This window comes from Penicillium chermesinum (assembly GCF_028974085.1).
Source record: "Penicillium chermesinum strain IBT 19713 chromosome Unknown utg000003l:1.0-5111272.0:1.0-5115320.0, whole genome shotgun sequence".
Classification (NCBI taxonomy): Eukaryota; Fungi; Ascomycota; class Eurotiomycetes; order Eurotiales; family Aspergillaceae; genus Penicillium; species Penicillium chermesinum.
In genome coordinates this window covers 3,171,548-3,189,120 of record NW_026695313.1, presented here as the reverse complement: position 1 = coordinate 3,189,120, position 17,573 = coordinate 3,171,548, and the positions used below count along the sequence as shown (strand labels likewise).

The window sequence follows — 17,573 nt, the reverse complement described above, 5'->3', positions numbered from 1 at the left end:
TTTCCCATCTGTCTTGAAGGACTTTCGATGACTTTGACTACTCGCAGAAGATTCTGGTTTTCACATATCTGCTACCATATTTCCTACCATATCTCCCACCATATCTCCACATACCTTCTCATCGCGGGGGCAGCTCCTGGTTCAGACACACCGAAATCAACATCTTACATGAAGCTCGAACTCAGGCCCTAGACAGTACTCCCAAGTAGTAAAGCTTCAAATGAAGGGCCTCTTGAATCTGGATGCTCCACTCGTACTTGCAGTAGTTATCTCGTGCAGGCCTCCTTGTGGACCCTGATCTGGCGTATATTTCCCGATTTGCGAATGTGGGGACATCCGATCAAAGCAAGGAATTCTGCATACACCTTTGGCAAAGTATTACCGTGGCACTAAAATAATGTATAAAGGCCATATTCCTTGGTCCAGCAGCATTACGTCGAGGGGTCCACTTGTGAAAGAAACCGGGCCTCGGCTCAGCCTCGATCCGGCTCTTGTCTATTGCGTATAATTCAAGTTGGTCTTGATCCCCCACGAACGTAGCAATTGCGCTCCGTTCTGTCCACCATGACTCGGTTCAAAAATGCCATCAAGAACCTGCAGATGATCATCGTCCGCATCCCTCTGCTGCTCCAGACGATTCTGCTGCATGCCATCAATAGGTCGCCCGTCGCAGGGAAACAAGACCTCCGGACGGAGCTGATTACAGTCTTGATTCGCTCCTTCATCACCAGGGATAAGCCACTTCTCAAAGTACAAGAGGGGAGTCTTCGGGACCCTGGCATCAAAGGCCCCATGTGGGTGTCCAAGGTCACTCTGCCGCAACCGGAATTCGATGTCCGCGATGCTGTGCTCCGCGCCATCAAGGACCTGGGGACCGGCGACGAAGTATTCGACGTCCCCGGGGTGACCGCAGTCGAGGCCGAATGGACTGGATATCGCAGCGGAGTGGGCAAATCGGCTACGTTGCCCGATATCTCTGAAGAAGAGAAATATCGCGAGCTCAGAAAGGACGTCACGTCAGATATCACGATCTTATATCTCCATGGAGGCGCCTACTTGTACGTGATCATTCGCCCGGCCATGCTCTTCTTATATTTCCCTTTCAGCCTCTTCCCTAATCCGCCACGCTAACATCCAATTCCCCGCAACAGTATGATGGATCCATGCAGCCACCGAGTGCCCGTCGCACACTTATGCAAGCGCACAGGAGCGCAAGCCCTCTCAGTCCGCTACAGACTAGCTCCGCAGAACCCCTTCCCTGCTGCTCTAGTCGATGCTCTCACAGCCTATCTCTCCCTCATCCACCCACCCCGGGCTCCCTGCACGAGCCCGTCCCCGCCAACAAGATCGTCATCGCTGGCGACTCTGCAGGCGCGAACCTCACCCTCGTCCTCCTCCAGACTCTCCTCACTCTCAAGCGTGCAGATCACAAGATTCGCTTCCATGGCGCAGACGTCCCCATCGAGCTCCCCGCCGGCGCAGCCGGTATCTCCCCTGGTGCGACGTCTCCCGCTCCATGCCGTCAATCGTCACCAACGCTAAGTACGACTACCTGGACATCCGCCTGCAGCAAACGCAACTCCCCGGCGAGGCGCTGGACACCAGCATCCCCTTCGACCCCATGCCTTTCCCCTCTGACTCCATCTGGCCCGTTTCGCCGCCGCGGGTCGAGATCTTCTGCGCCACCAACATGCTGCTGCACCCGCTCGTCTCGCCGTTGATCGTGAAGCCGGAGCTGTGGCGTGATTGCCCGCCTGTCTTCATCTCTGTCGGCGAGGAGTCGCTGACGGACGAGGGCTTGATTACCGCGCGTAGAATGCATCGGGGCGGGGTCTCGGTGGTGGCGCATATGTTTGAGGGGATGCCGCATTGTCACGGAATGATTATGATCGATACACCCGTCGGGAAGCAGTTCTTTACTTCTTTGGCGCAGTTTGTGCGGGATGCGGCCGCGGGCCAGGTTACGGCGGAAGGGTCTTTGACGCATTGGGGATTCGGGCTGAAGAAGGTTGAACGTATTGCGTTGGAGAAGGTGTGCCACGAGATCAGTGAGGAGGAGGTGGAGGATCGGATTGCGACGTCGACGAGGTGGAGGCTGGAGAGGGAGAAACAGTTGCATGCGGAGTGGCGGGAGCGCGCGCGGTTATGATATGATATTGGGGTTTAACAGCTTGTATATGGGTTAAGCTTTACATAGAAACTTATGAACATCACGTATAGCACCTTCAAGGCTACTCCTATTATGAATAAAGAACAGAGAATCATGATATATTTAGAAATACAGAACGAGCAAGCTAGTCCCAGTCCCGAGCTATCCACCATCGAAGTGTGGTCATCTTCCTAAAAGAAAAAAGTGTTCAGATGGGCTCTTTTCGGACATCAAAGGTTTGTGTGCCAAAGCCTCCTCTTTGCGCCGAAAGCGGGGGCCTGCTTTGATTGAGGAGCCCGAGAAGAAGCTTTTCATACTGCAAGATTGCAGGTACTCTTCCGTGGATGAGCCCCGTAAAGATAAGCAAAGTAAAGATAAGCAAAGTAAAGATATGTCACGACACGCTTTGTTTAAGCCACGAAGGCAGCCCCATGGCACCGGGTCCTGAGCCTGCACTGTTGACCGACGCAGGATTTCCTCCACCCGCTGCGCATGGGAGAGGGTCCCGTCAAAGATGAGCGAAAAGCAGATAAGTTTCATATTATAAGAAAGCAATAGAAGTCATAGGTTGAAAGTCTACAGGGCATGATAATTATCAAGATATAATCTGATAGGGCTTCGCAACACAAAGACGATCCTAGAACTAGTAGCATTCTAAAGACCGACAGATGTTCTGTATATGTGCATTCCCGATTCTTAAGATGTATAGTAGCAGCGACTCCTTACACCTGGCCTAGAGTAATGACGGGTTCTCCCCAACCTTATCCATCAACAGTATGGCAGTCAAGTGGCCTAAGGCTAAGGGATCGGTCTTAGCGGTGGCGCACCCAATCATGCTACCACGAGCTCTGGAACCCCATATATACTAGTACCAATACAAATGTCATTTACCATACAGAGCCCGCTAAAGATATACCATATCCACCATCAAAGTCCGACGAGCGCTAGAAATAAGAAACAAAAGACACTAATACCATACAGGGCCTCCTATAGATACTCATCGTCATCCATCGAAGACTCTTCCCATCTGACAGGCGCCTCTTTCTGAGAAGTCCAAACGGTTTGCTGTGGTGGTGCAACACTTCCAACAGTGGGTGGCGCAGATGGCGATTCGAGCCAAGAAAATGGTACTGGGGTGCCATTAATGCGGACCTCGCCCACGAGCCTTCCAAGTTGCGGTGGTTCCTCCACGAAGCCATCCGAGAGACCCAGTAATTGCGCCACGAATCGGAAGAGGGCGACTGAAATAGTCATGATAGGAGCAAGAAGGGCAGATAAATGAGACCATCGCCAGAGCATCGTCACGGTCACCAGGGGAAACTGGGGTGCATCGGTTTGCAAGCAAAAGCTGCCTCGGTTGCTTGTCTGGATTGGCTGGCAGTACAGCTCTTCCATCGCGCACTCGATCACATACCAAACCAGTGACGCCAAAGTGAATTTTCCAAGGATAGTGAGCTGAAGCCGCCTTGAGACAGGGTGTCGAGCCCACAGGCGTGGCAGATCGTCCCATTGCACGAAGTTGCCGCGAGTCGCTGGTTGCAGGCCGTGAGAGTTCACTTCGTTTTGTCCCATTGGCTGCGATGAAATTTGAGAGCCCAAGATGATGCGGCCCTCAAGGTTGTTGAGACCTGATTTGAGATCCTCCATGTGATTTGCCAGAGAGGTTAATTTATCATTTAGTCGGGCGAGGCGGGCACGGCTCGGACCAGCTTCCTCTTCTTCTGTTGTAAGCGCTCTGAGATCGTTCATGATTTTGCGGAAATACTCATAGGGATTTTCCCCGATCTCGAGCTCCAGCTTCTCCATTTCAGATTTCATGTTCTCAACGATTGTGTCAAGGGCACTCTGAGATAATTTTGGTTGGCTGACCTTGAGGGCCTTTTCTTCACATGCAGCTTCCTCTTCTTCTGCTTTGCGCTCTGTGAGCCAACGGCTGTAGACGCTCGATTTGATGTTTGCCATTTCGTTGGTCAGGCGTCCTACTCTGTCACATATTCGGTCGAATCCTTCGAGGGCGCGATCGACGTTGACTTCTGCGGGAGCCGGCTTAGATCTCTTGAGGGCCTTTTCTTCACATGCAGCGTCCTCTTCTTCTGCTTTAGGCTCTGTAGGGTCGTTCATGATTTCTTCGAGAGACTCAAGGGTATCATCTCCCAACTCGAAGTCCAGCTTCTCTCTTCCAGAACGCAGATCCTCAATAAGTGTATCAAGGCCACTCTTTGGTAATTTTGGCCGGCTGACTACCGGTTGGGGTCGTTTTGAAGTTGCTGGCTTCTTCTGCTCTTTTGGGGAATCATTTGAGGTGGATTTTTCGTGTGCTTCTTCGACCTTTGGCTGGTTTCGCTCGACGGATTGGGCTTCTTGTGTCGGAGGCTCGGGATCTACCGGCGCAGGTGCAGGCACAACATCGTCTTTAGTCAAATCATCTGGTAGCTCGGTCACTCGATCGGCCACTCTCTCAGTCAGTGGGGTATCGATCCAGGCTCCGGTAACCCTCGGCGTTTTATCGTATATCTTGCTTTCGAATAGCTTCGGTGGTTCCGGCGTTTTCACCTGGTCCACAATTGGACTTTGGCCAGCGCGCGACACCTTGCCATTCGCTTGTGGCTCTTGCGCATCGCCACTTTGTGCAGCTGTAATCTCTCTCAGAGCAGTTCGGGTTGAAAGGCGGCTGCGCCGAGGGAACGCACACGCATGGGTTCAGGGATTGATGGGTCTTCGGCTTGGGTTGCAGCAATAGGGGCATTTCCAGCTGTCCTTGAATTTTCAACGTCTTCCTGTGAATCAGAAAGGGAGTTCTGGCTAGATTTGCGCTTCCACTGGTCATAGTTGCGTTTTGCTCGGCTTCCCCATCCAGACGGAAGATTCAAAGAACGGCCAATACCGTCGTCATCTTGTGAAATCGGTAGATCTTGCGTTTGTCGATGCTGCTCATATTCTCGCCTTTGGAGATTTTCTGCCGTCAATGAAGCTCGTGTGCCGCTCTTGGCTTTACTGAACACAGGGGAATCTCTGCCCGTCACCCGTCTTAATCGTTCTTCATCGTTGGTGTAAGAGGTCCTTCGGCGAGGTGACGCGCGCCCGTAATCATCATGAGCGGTTGCGTCGGATAAAGCAAGACCACCGTGATACTGCTCATGGTATTCCTGGTCTCTGAATCGAGTCGAAGTGCGGCTTGTCCGACTCGACGAGCGGGTTCGGTTCGGCGCATACCCACCATCTGCCGGCAAGAGATCCCTGATGATCCTCTCTTCGTGCGCGCCCGGTCCAAGTCGTTGAATCCATGTGGTGGATTAGATTCCGAGGAGGAGGAACGCATGGCGAAAGCTTCCTGTTTTCGGCGCGGGCTGAGCTGGATGATTTCCTCCATTGACGCGCGTGACGCTGCTCGATAGGCGCCAGCTAATGTGCTTGTGCGATATCCGGGACGAGAATGAGCGCCATCTTGTTTCGACGGGGTCGGGAAATTGGAGGCCTCGAGATCGAACTCGTAGATGGAGTCGCGGGCGCGAGCAAACGGGGATGGCGGGTGGTGATTACGCGCCAACGAGACGCGATCTGGGCGAGTGGACATGGCGTAAGTCCCTTGCGCAAGGCAAATTGTCAATTCTGGTTGGAGACGTGGCTTGGATTATCTCATGGCCAGAGACAAAAGTCGAAATCAAGTGAACCATAACAAAATAGCACCAAGAATCCCGCATTGCTCAAACAGGCAAGAGCCATCCACGAATGATGTCGCGCATAAATTATTGTGCTGTGTGATTAATCAGCTATACACAACATGATTCTCTGATACGCGGTTGTTATTCACGGGCCCTTGACTTCTTTATGTACTTGACGTTTTGAGCTTAAAGAGAATTGGCGAATGTGTTTCAACTGTAGAATGCTATTTTCAGCAACAGGATGTCTGCGCTGGTATAATAAGATAGCAAGTCCTCGTATGTTGCAGCCATGACCGAGCTACCTTCGGACCTCAAAACCCACGTATGTAGTAGAAAAAGCCATCGAGAAGATCGAGGCCGCGACTTTTCTAAATAGCGGAATCGGATGAGCCAGCACATTCCCCAGTCTCGTCTGAGCGTCCAGGAGCCATGTCGCTCGATATCCAGATTCCCGACCTCACTTACACTCCACAGCAATTTTTATCCACGCTGCACCGACTTGCGCCCTTGGAGAATGAAGCTCTAGTGTGTCTCATTTCTAATGTGAGAAGTGAAAGTTCGGACAGCAAGCCAGATATCTCGACAGATCATATGCTAGCAAGGGCTCTCGCCATGTTGATCTATTACTCGCGGATCAGACATTCTCCCCGCCCACCTATATCGACGAGAACAGCCATCGTGAAATGCAAATATGTTATCGAGCAGCATATCTCATGTCGAAAGGTGACAAGTTACAGAGCCTGAGCTACTATTCCCGGAAGGTCAAGTTCTGTATGTACCATCACGCTCAGCTGTCTCTAATGCCCGATATTACCCATCTCCATGACGTCTCGGAACTCGCCAGGTTTCGACAACGAATAAAAGAAGAAGCATTAGCATGTTGTGATGACCCGTGTGGTGTCTGCTTCGAAGCACTAACAGTCGATACCAAGTTCACGATCCTGGCATGTCATCCGGGCCATCGATTTCATGAAGCGTGCATCATCCCCTGGCTACAACGACAAGACACCTGCCCTATCTGCCGCCGCGTTTGTATTATACGCTGACTGCTTTCTAGTTAGCAGATGACAAGGTAATAGGCCATCGATCAATACCCACCCAACTTCCGTCTTATACATGCTCAATCTGAATGTGCGGACAAAAAAGGAGCATTTCCTGTCCCACCGAGAAACCAACACTCGAAGCCCTTGGAATATGTTCAAAGTTTCTATTGGTTCGTACGAACCCAACAAATAAAGCCGCCTTCGAATACAATCTCCGCGTCTCAAGGCTATCAGTCTATTCTTACCTGCGCTGTGTCCACCAGAAACAGTTATCCGCCGGTGCGGATAGCTGGTCACGTATTTCATAGAGATTACACAATAGAACAGATCATAAATGAGAGTGACATCTCTTAAGTTTCCTTTAACAGCCTGATTGTTAGTAAAGGAATCACCAGGCTGTAGCCAGGCACAGTCCAGCAGAAGCCCCATCTGCCAGGCAATAGTCAAGCTGTACTTGTACTCGTAGACAACCTTGGAAGGCTTGCAAACCGTCCAAACCGAGGGGGCCGATGCCAAGAGGACATCATATGGTTTTGACTTGCTCCTTGGCTTTCTTGACAGATCGACGCGACCCACTGTGGCTGTGTACAATTTGATCTCAGGTACAAATTAACACCACCGTGGGGTTGAAAAAAACTTATTATTGCAGCTATCTCTCATCTGCTACTCACTTCTTCCATCAGGCGCGGAAACCAAGTGACCTCCTCCCGTGACTTCCAGCGTGATCAACGCACACTCGATATAAACCAAGCTCAACCGCCAGGATCCACCCCGGAAGAATTTCGAAACACTTCTCTCCTCCAATCCAGGTAAGAAAGAAAGGAAGACACACACTCATCGCGATGGCCAAATCCTCGCGCCGGCGGATCCCCGCGTCGGGCGCCTCAACTCCCTCCGCAGGCCCGATCGCTCCATTCGTCAAAGCTCCCTCCACCCTCGCATCCTTCCTCGAGCCGCTCTCCCCCCGAGAAGTTTACCTCGTCCACATCGACACCACTCCTATCGACGTGAAATGGCAAGCTTTCCTTGTTCCTTGTGTCGTCAACACCATTGTGACCGCCATCCTCGCACTACGCGTCTGGATGGGCCTCTCGACCTACCCAGCCCTGTTCGCGATCGCCTTCGGTTCCGATAGCTCGCTCAGCATCGACTATTCGCAGACCGGATGGCTCGAGCTAGCCCGGATCATCCTGCAGCGCACCGGCGCGATCTTCATCGACTACTTCCTCGTCACGCAGTTCCTGCACTGGCCTGTGAATTTCATCTTCGGGCCCGTCCTCTGGCGCCGTGCGATCGGGTTCCGCGACCGCGAGATCGTCGTGCGCTGCAGCAATCGCTCCTGGAGTAAGAAGCTGAAGCGGAATACCTGGATCCGGGACGATGAAGCGAATCGCGATAAGATCATTGCGGCGGTTACACCCGAGCGCACGGGCAAGACGGGGTACCTGCTCGTGGACGAGGACTGGAATCTGGACTACGCGGCCATGACCCACGCACAGAAGCTGGTAGATCGGAATCGGAGAGGCGATGGGGTCCAGCTGGACGAGTTCCGCTTGTCGGTGCTGGTCCACACTGACGCGGACGGCTGGTGCATTTGGCGAGTTGCGGACGAGAATGTCTCGCATGACAAGGAGCGCTCTGAGCACCGCGACCAGATCATGGCGTTCAAGGATAAGCTGACTGCTTTGGGTAAGGAAGACCTGTTCTTTCGGTGGGTGGAGATTGTTCAGTGGGAGAGTTCACAGCCTGGTGGCTTTACGCCGGAGCGACAGAAGTCTGCGATGCAGCAAGTGCAGCAGATGTTCAATGAGGCAGGTGTGGACTTCAGTAGCTTCTGGGATGACCTCGGCGGCATGACTGGTTTAGAGCAGTTGGATTGAGTGTGGTTCTGCTGTCTCCTTCGCTCTCGCGACTACGGCGTCTTGTTTTATCTTAAGGTGCATTTTCATGAGCCTCCGGTGGGTTTTCTTTCGGATCAGGTTGTTTTTCCATTAGTTATTTCTGGGACATTTCTTGCATTTCCCTCGAAGAAAAGATATGCTATTGTACAATTAAGCTTCACGAGATCATGCAACCCTAGATGCCATTTTCAGATCGGCATGACCCTTATCCGATGGTCTTCTCTTTGGCTTCCTTGGCTTTGCCTGCAGCCTCGCTGGCTGCACCCTTGGCCTTGCCTTCGACTTCTGCGGCGGTACCCTTTACGTCGCCCTTTGCCTCGCTGAGTTTTTGTTCGGCCTTGGAGGAAGTCTCGCCAGTGGCGCCGCCCACCTCGCTCTTCACTTTGCCGGCGACTTGTGCTGTTCGACGGGAAGTCTAGTCAGCGCCATCCTTGCCAATTTCTATAAGGTCAAAGGTGGATAGGTGGAGATGAACTAACCTCCCTTGTCGATGCCCTTGACTGCGGCATCAGCAACCACCCGGTCAGCCTTCTTGACTGTTTCCTTGGCAGCCTCAACGGGGCTCTTCTGGTATTGCGGCGTAACTGAAATGGATCGAGCTCCAAGAACACGAGTCGAGGGCAGTGCCACGCGGGGCTTGGCCACGGAAATGAATCGCTGAGCATACATAGTTGCTTGGTTGTGTTTGTCAAGATTCGACGTTTGAAGTATAGTGGTGAATACGAAGTTCTTTTGAATGTAAGAAAACTTAAGATAGGAATGTACAAACTGGAAAGTCTCAATTGCTCTCCTTGCCACTGCTTTTATAGCTCCAACTGGACCTGGAGTTGGTGCATGGTGGGCTTCCCCCCCGGATTGACGTCATTGACATCGCATCACTACGTCGATACGCGGTCACTCCGAACGAACCACCAATCATGTGCCCTCACCTTGTTTCGTAGCTTTTAAGTATTAAAACAAGGCCAGACAGGTCATTGCGGCTCTTAAACTTGATTTCGGGCGACAAATATGTTCCACATCGACTCATAAGCTTGGTGGGAGACTTGCTTGGTTAGCCTGGAATGTGATGGCACTAGGCGAAGACTTTCGAACTGGAAAGATGGACCTGATCCATACCATGGACCATAAAGAATACTGCGATTTCAATCCAAGTGGAAATTCTATGACAGAAGCGAATAAAATCACTTTATACCCGAAACAATGTAAAAAATGACACAGGGAAATGTAGTTTATGCACGCGCAACAACACCAATACATGCATTGCCCCTGCAGTCGATATGCTCCAAGACACAGATCGCCGTGCCCCCTCGCGAAAAGGCTTGACAAGACCGAACTCCACATAAAACAACGCAGCAACGAGGGCCATAAAAGAGAATGGTATCACAAACAACCGCCTATGCAACTGGGAATAAAAAGGAAACTATTCAAGCAAGTAATGCAGAGAGAGAAGCTCATGAGAATTGGACCCCGAGGCCATCGTAATTAGGACGAGGGGGGGGAGCTCCCACTCCTTGCACGTGTACCATAGACCTCCAGCGCTGGGGCAGGGGCATAGACTAACCCACCGTCCTGTATCAAGGGACCCGACAGGTTAGGGTGGTAGAGCTGGTATGCGGGCACATGGCGCGGGAGCTGGAGCCGAGCCGCCTCATTCAGGCGCTGACGTGCGTCCCGCACATCGACGCGGTGGCCACCGAAATGCAGAAGCTGCGCGGGCTCCATTTCAGGGTTCCAGCCTGGATCCGCGGCCTGGAGGCGCGCGTCTACTGAGCCAACCCTGGAACGAGAGCCAACGGGGATTGGGTAGAGAGTGTCCGATTGGAGGGCGGATCCTAGGATCGGTACCTCGCTAGCCCAGCCCCCGGTCCCAGACAGAGAAGGAAGCTGCGCTTGAGATGCGATCATTGGTGTCGGGCTACGAGGCATCTCGCCAGGTTGTTGATAATCTGGCTGGTGGAATGTTGGAAGCGGAGAGAAACGAGGTGGGTAGCGGACTGGTTCTGTAGCCCAGGATTGGTGTGAAAGACTCGATGAGCCACGGGAAAGAGCCTCGGAGCCCGGGTGCTCTGGGTGATGCATGGTCTGGGTAATGGGCGCGTCTGTGGGCATCGAGAGTGGGAGCGCACCCGGCATCATAGCAGAAGGATGAGCGATCGGGACAATTTGCGGACGATGGATTGGCGATCCATATGCCGGCCCTGGGGCCGGAGCAGGTATGGGAGTCGCCTGAGCCCACCGTGGGTGACTGGGTCTTGAGACTGTAATATCTTGGTCGTATGGAAGTGCGGCCGTATATGGGAAAATTGCGGGCGTACTAGCGGATAAGTCTCGTAGAGAGTCAATTGGCGCTAGTGAACCTCTGCGAGAATGAAGCTGAGATCCAGGGGCAGTATGCAGGTTCAGGTCAGCTACGGATTGGCTTAGAAAATCACGGCCAGGTTCACTATACGTAGAACGCATAAGGGGCTCTGACGCAAGTTCATGAGGTGCCAGCTCGCGAGCGAGTGGAGAGGCGAAGACATAGCTTGCCTGACTATCAAGCGATTCCACGGATGGTTTCATCTGAAGTCCAACGGGGTCTGCAGGACGAGCAGAAGGTACTGACGCTGGGCGGCGGGGTGGCAGCTGGGTCTCTTGTATACGGCGAGCTGCAACTGTTGCGTAGGACCGCACGTTCTCCTTGTTGGGCTGTGGAGTTTCCAGCATGGGAGGCGTTGGCTTCCTCTGTTCCCCCACAGCATGACCATTTTCTTGACCGCTGATAGATCGACGGAGAGCCGCCAGTGCTCGTTCAGCCGCGGATGCCAGTATTGTCGAGTCGCTTCCACTGTCTTTGGATACTCGGCTGGAGGAACCCCGGCCTTGGACAGGCGAAATCTTGACTACCGGGGTAGGCGGCTTCGTGCTTCGCAGCCTCCGCGGACCTCTAGGCCTTCTTTTTGACTGCCTTTCTCTAATCGACTGAGGCTTTGTTCTCCCTTCCACCATCTGCCAACCCTGCTCATCAGATTGATCAGGAGGGCTCGCCGCGGGTGAGCGACGGGGCTTTTCAGTGGATTGGCTTAGTTGTGAAAGCGCAGGAGACATTCGGGGCGCGACCCTCGCTTCTCCATCCGTTTCGTAGCCTTCAAATTCTTCAGATTCATAACCAGCCTGTCGGAAGATATGTGGAGCAAAAGGTTCTAACTGGAAGCGAGGAGGTGCTGTCATGTCTTCTGGGGAATCGGTTCGAGAGCCATCATCGGTCCAAGGCCAGGTGGACTGGCGTGAAATGCCTTCATCAGCAGAAGAATCGGGATAGGACGAGGATGAGCTACTCGATCGATCAAACACGGAGCGCTGTTTGCGAGCGGACTCCTGGGAGGAGCTCGGAGACATGCGCTCAATCTCATCCTTGAGACTTCTCAGAAGCTCTTGCAAATTCTTACGCGCCTCTCGGAGGACCGGTGGATATGTGGAGCTCGATCTCTTGGGGAAGAGCTCAATAAGTCGGGAAGCGTGCGTCTCGTATTCGCGATAGTCACGAACAAGTCCACAAGAATAATGGGACATTCTCTCCCGTGCAGCCTCATACGAGGTGTACAGGAAGTGGATAGCAACGATGAGCCAAGAGTCATAAAACCCGGCATCATGCGTTGATACTTTCCCTTTTGTTTCTTCATCTCGAATTCGAAGCTCATCACGACAGAATCCTTGGACTACACTGTGAACCTTGACAACGTCTTCGCCGGACTTCCCATTATAGATAGAGAAAAATCCATCTTGGCTATTCCCGGTGAACGATTCCGCTAATTCTGGAACAGTCTTCCCGTCCGAATGGACTTCGTCTGCAGAGTGAGATGCAGAAGCAGAAGTTTCCGTCACGAAAGATTGCGCACTAGTCGTGCGTTCAATCAGACCATAATGAATCAAGGTCCCCAAAGTCGTGTCAAGGTCGGGGTCTTCTCCCATGCTGTTGCTCGTGAGAATCTCCACATTTCTAGCGGACATTGCGTGTCTTCCAAACTGGAGCAATCCAACTGGAATATGATGTCCAAGAAATGAGAGTAGGTTGATGAGGTTTAGCGCTTGGAACTGTTTCAATCGGAACAGATCATTCATGATGCTGAGGAATGGCTCGGCTAGCTTCTTGTCGGTTGGGTGATGTTTCACTTTATGTTTCTCGATGGGCTTGCTCGTTGCGTTCAGCCGATGACCAATAGCATGAATTGCTAGCGGCAAGCATTCGTAATATTCGACAATTTCCGTGGCCCTGGCAGCCTGTTCCGGCGTGGGCTTTTTGATCCCGAGGTCTCTGAACAAAAGATCACAGGCATCTTGAACACTCAGCCGAGAGATTAATATGCAATAGGGCTCAAAAAGTCGTGACTTCCTTCGAAGCGTGGTGTCGACTGAAGTATAGATAATGCTGCACCTCTTGTTCCAAGGAAGGAAAGGTCGGAATCCATTGATATCATCGTCGTGGTCAAATGTGATGCCGTCAAAGACCAAAAGCCATTGGTCCTGCTTCTCAAGCCAGTCTCGGACATCAGTCACATAGGTCCTTGACTCCTTGTAATTCGGGTCCTGAGCCTCTCCGCGAGCAATAATACCTGCTCTCTGGGCAATGTCCCAGAAACATTTATACGCCGACTCGCGTGACTTGGCATCGATCCAGAAAATACCCCCAGGGTAACATTCCCTATATGTAAAAACATACTGCCGGGCAAGATGCGTTTTACCGGACCCGGTGACTCCGGAGATGAGGACAGCCATTGTTCGATCTTTGCGACCTTTTGCTCTATACAAACGGGTATGAAGAACTTCCATTTCTCTTTTCATACCGTAAAAGGTCAGGTTAGGGTGGAACCCTGGTGGCGCAACGAAAAGTTGCGCATCTTTTCTGACCCGTGGAAGGCTATCTGCGCTCTCTGTGAGTTCTGGAGGTGGGGTCCTTTGACCTTCTGACGCAGGCCCAGGGGGCAATAACGGTACATGTGGGCCTATTGAACAAGTCAGCAAGCTTGTCTGACTTCAGGAAAGGGACATCTTTTGGAATGTATCAGCTAAATTGGAGACAAGACGGGAGCCACTCTGATATCAACACAGTAAGCTAAGATACATGATGTAAAATCAAGTTTCATGAACATCTATCCAAAATAACATAGGTCGCAGGGCGGGGTTCAGACGTAACATGCAGCAGAGTAATAGCAGTTCACAAGCATGGGCGATATCTCAGCGTGTCGTTGGTGAGATCGGAGAGCACGCACATCTCATGGAGTCATCAATCGTGTTCAAAATCGCCTGGAAACAAAGAAACAGCAAGAAAAAGCATAGCGCTGTGGTATCAAACAGAAGGCTCCTCGATCTCATAGTGCTTCAAGGTAACTGAGTCTTCCGGGGCGGGGAGCATGTGTTGGTGTGAGGTCTCACCGGTTGTTGGATTAGGCACGCTTTCACTCATGTGTTCTTCTCTGTCTGTACGAGTCAGCACTGATCTATAGTTTCTCGGACGTTTATTCCTACCGCCGTATATTTCTTGAGCCTTCAGTTTCTTGGTGAGTTCACGGGTCCTGTGTTCTTCAACCCAACGGTTGGCAATCACGGCGGGCGCCTCGCGAGAGTACCGCAGAATGGCTTCGGCCACAACTTCATAGCCAGGCGAATACTCATTGTCAAATTTGCACATGTGACTGTGGTCGGCTTCGATACCCATGCGCTCCACGCCATCCATGTAAGGAGCAGCGGATGCTTCGTCAACAATGAGCACACGGGTTCCGCGAACATCCATCGAGCGCGTCTCATGGAAAAAGTAAATATGGAAGCGAGTTTGGATATCAGCGAACAGACTGTTGATATGCTGCAAAGTCTCATTGTTGGTACGAAGCGACTGGACCAGCTGGGATGACCCCTCCATAAACTTCTTGGGCAAAACAGCGGTACAGATATTGTGTAACAGGAGGCCCCATTTTGCAACATCGGAGCCGTTATGCGGTGTGCCAAGGAAGAGGATACCGAAGGTCGAGACGTAAACAGAGCGCAGATGTTCGGTTTTCTCGTTGGACAGGCTGCGACTGTAGATCAGCGCTCGTTTAACGACTAATCCGCCAAGCGAGTGACAAACAAAGATGATAGGGCGATTAGAGCAACTGCGGAGCTGTAGAAAGGATGACAGGTTAGTGTCAGAGCTTCGAGTAACAGTGGAGAACGCGTCGAGAAAAAGGAATGTGGGGATATCTCGAGTCCGGGGAAGTTGCACGTACATTACGGTTGGCCGCAAGAGTGGATGCCAGGGTCTCCGCGTGGCTGACGATCGAGTCGCGCGAGGCCCCGTCAGTGAAGGCAGTTACGTTCGCATTGTAACCATAGCTCAAGATTCGAGCAGAGCCCAGGACTTCAGGCAACAGGTCGGCGGGCCAGAAGCACCCAGACTTGCTGGTCCACGAGTCCTTGGGGTTTCCATTCAGACCATGGACAAACACGATATCCACAGTGGGGGTGGTGCCGCGGGGGGAGCGTAGACCTGCGTCAAGCCAAAAGGCTGGACGAGAAGATCGGGCATTGTATCAGATCAACGGTCCATAATCCAGAGCAGAGTTGGAGGGGGAGGATACAAGATCAATCAGCAGCAGCCACTGTTTATAAAGCGGAGGCAGCTGCAGGTGATGCTGCTCCCCTGACCCATTCAGATGACTTTCCCACTTTCCCAGGTGGATCCCCGGGCCGTCGATGCAGTTCGATCAGATTGGTTGCTGGTGGGAACAAGTCATTTAGTCAACTTCTTGAAGAGTGTGCCCTGCAAGGCTACTCGCCAAAAAGCCCCAACCTCCAATAGATTTGCGAGGACTGAAGTGAACCGGGGGTTGCCCCCTCGAAATAACCTTGGATCCCGGGCGATCGCACTGCGCCACGAAAGGCACCCCCGAACGCAGGAACCCTGGGTTGCATCCGCCCAGAACATCTACTTATAGTTATTGAAGCCTGATGAGTCACAGCCTACATCATCCTCCTCTTCTTTTTGTCTTCAGGGCAAATGTGATGTATCCAAAGCCCGAATACGAGTGCTCAGCCTCGGGCGAAATCTCCCGATCGCCCCTCCAGGGCGTGTGGGGAAGAATGTTACCATCCCTAACCTTCAGATCCTGTGATCTGTAATGTGACCAGGAAGATCATCACAAAGCAACGATCGCACTAATGTAAAGTGTAAATTTATAATGACATTATGCAGCGTTTGACAGGATCCTCATATCCACCCATGGTTCATGTTGCTAGTGTTGACACGTTAGCCAAGGTAGGAATCCACCAACGTTACTTGTTGATCATGGGAAGTATCATTTGATGGGCTTTCCGTCTACAACACCTGCTGCAAGCGCGGGCACGGAACATCCAGCTTAGTAGATCCCCTTCCAGGAATACAAATAACTCGCCAACGTAAAAGTGGCGATGCACTAGGCGCCGATGCTGCGTTTCTCTTGGAAATGGTTCCGCCTAGACACTAGAGATGCGGCTCCGCTGCTAAGAGTATATTGCAGCGTGGGAACTGGTAACAGAGCTTATATTCGAGATACTAGAACTAGAGGAGGAAAGGAAGAAGAGAGGAGAAGGAACTACAACGACGACCTATCTACTCCTTCACGAACCTCCGTCCTATCTTCGCCAGTCTTATATTTAGACAGCTCCCTCCTATTCTTTCAGATTATCGAACAAAACCACTTATCTCATCTATACTTTGGAGCAATTATGTGCCGATCCATTGGCAAACTGAATACACAGAACATTCGACACGCCAGAGATCAGCTATACAGACAAGTACTACAGTCCTTGTTATGAGTGAATGGCAGTAGCTATTTTTCTCATGGCCATACTGAGCTGTCCTACTATATATATTAACATCTTTCATTAAGATTCGGAGCCTTCACAGACCAAGCTCTCACTGACTACACTCTCACCGACCGAGCTCTTATTGACCGAGCTCTCATTGACCGAGCTCTCATATATCAAGAAAGTATATATGCCTTCATGGTCATCTTATAACAAAAATATACCTAAGAGGAACAAGAAACATTCAAAGGCTTCTATACATTGACTCGGACTTACCGCTACTTAACTACCAAAGCCAGCCCAGTCAACTTGGCCAAGACTGCAGAAACAATCTACTCATTCTACAGCCCACGTCTTCTATTTTCACACCTATGCTTGCTAAAGAGGCGGGAGCAATAGACTCCACGGCAATGAACGAATAGTAAACTTCGGAGAATCTGATCTGATCGTTCGGTCAGACTCTCAGCAGTTCATCATTCTTTGGAAAAACCCACCATGAACACCTTTACTCAGCTCCTCCTCGCTCTACTTTCGGTCTTCACCCTTTGACGCCCCGGTCTCTCGTCCTACGTCCACGCCAGGTCCATCAAAAAAGCCTCATTCAGACATCCAGCTCCCTCCTCCAGGCTCAGATGGTAGAGACCATCTAAGGGCAGAGGAGATTATCAAGCTGTTGCGGGACTTTTCAAGCAGCAATGGTGCGTTATACACTATATACACAGATGCGGAAAGTGTTGATTGTATATGAAGGCGGACGAATGGCTTCAGGTGATAAAAAGACTACAGTGTTAGATAGCGGGACAAAATAGGCCGGGGCGTGATTTAGGGTGTATGTATGGTCAAGACATTGTAGGATCTGAGTGAAAAAGTTTTGGACTTGGCCCAAAAGAAAAAAAAGTAGAAGAGAAAAAAGGGGAAAAAATTGGAAAAGAAAAAGAGGGCGACAAGGCTGCGCAGGGCCAACAGCCCGCGGAGGGTGAGAAGAAGATGAGTGACAAGGACTGCGAGAAGAGGGAGG

The 17,573-nt window shown here is 51.6% G+C and overlaps 6 protein-coding genes across 6 annotated transcripts; 3 read left to right on the top strand and 3 right to left on the bottom strand.

Annotated features, from left to right (window-relative positions):
- Positions 1-564: 564 nt before the first annotated feature.
- On the top strand, positions 565-2,149 carry N7468_004130 (uncharacterized protein; the record flags this gene model as incomplete). The annotated part of the gene is made up of 3 exons (XM_058473427.1): positions 565-1,058; positions 1,170-1,485; positions 1,544-2,149. 3 exons carry the CDS (start codon positions 565-567, stop codon positions 2,147-2,149), a joined length of 1,416 nt encoding a protein of 471 aa, XP_058332430.1.
- A 987-nt stretch (positions 2,150-3,136) lies between these two features.
- N7468_004129 (uncharacterized protein) lies at positions 3,137-5,723 on the bottom strand (the record flags this gene model as incomplete). The annotated part of the gene is made up of 3 exons (XM_058473426.1): positions 3,137-4,782; positions 4,836-5,300; positions 5,363-5,723. The coding sequence occupies 3 exons, from the start codon at positions 5,721-5,723 to the stop codon at positions 3,137-3,139; spliced, it is 2,472 nt and encodes an 823-aa protein (XP_058332429.1).
- An 801-nt stretch (positions 5,724-6,524) lies between these two features.
- On the top strand, positions 6,525-6,857 carry N7468_004128 (uncharacterized protein; the record flags this gene model as incomplete). Its single annotated transcript, XM_058473425.1, has 1 exon — positions 6,525-6,857. One exon carries the CDS (start codon positions 6,525-6,527, stop codon positions 6,855-6,857), a length of 333 nt encoding a protein of 110 aa, XP_058332428.1.
- An 839-nt stretch (positions 6,858-7,696) lies between these two features.
- N7468_004127 (uncharacterized protein) lies at positions 7,697-8,734 on the top strand (the record flags this gene model as incomplete). The annotated part of the gene is made up of 1 exon (XM_058473424.1): positions 7,697-8,734. The coding sequence occupies one exon, from the start codon at positions 7,697-7,699 to the stop codon at positions 8,732-8,734; it is 1,038 nt and encodes a 345-aa protein (XP_058332427.1).
- Positions 8,735-8,960: 226 nt separating this feature from the next.
- On the bottom strand, positions 8,961-9,424 carry N7468_004126 (uncharacterized protein; the record flags this gene model as incomplete). The annotated part of the gene is made up of 2 exons (XM_058473423.1): positions 8,961-9,154; positions 9,235-9,424. The coding sequence occupies 2 exons, from the start codon at positions 9,422-9,424 to the stop codon at positions 8,961-8,963; spliced, it is 384 nt and encodes a 127-aa protein (XP_058332426.1).
- Positions 9,425-10,237: 813 nt separating this feature from the next.
- N7468_004125 (uncharacterized protein) lies at positions 10,238-15,273 on the bottom strand (the record flags this gene model as incomplete). Its single annotated transcript, XM_058473422.1, has 4 exons — positions 10,238-13,762; positions 14,088-14,212; positions 14,261-14,833; positions 15,003-15,273. Coding segments are annotated over 4 exons (4,494 nt in total), but the record flags the coding sequence as incomplete, so codon positions are not given.
- Positions 15,274-17,573: the final 2,300 nt, after the last annotated feature.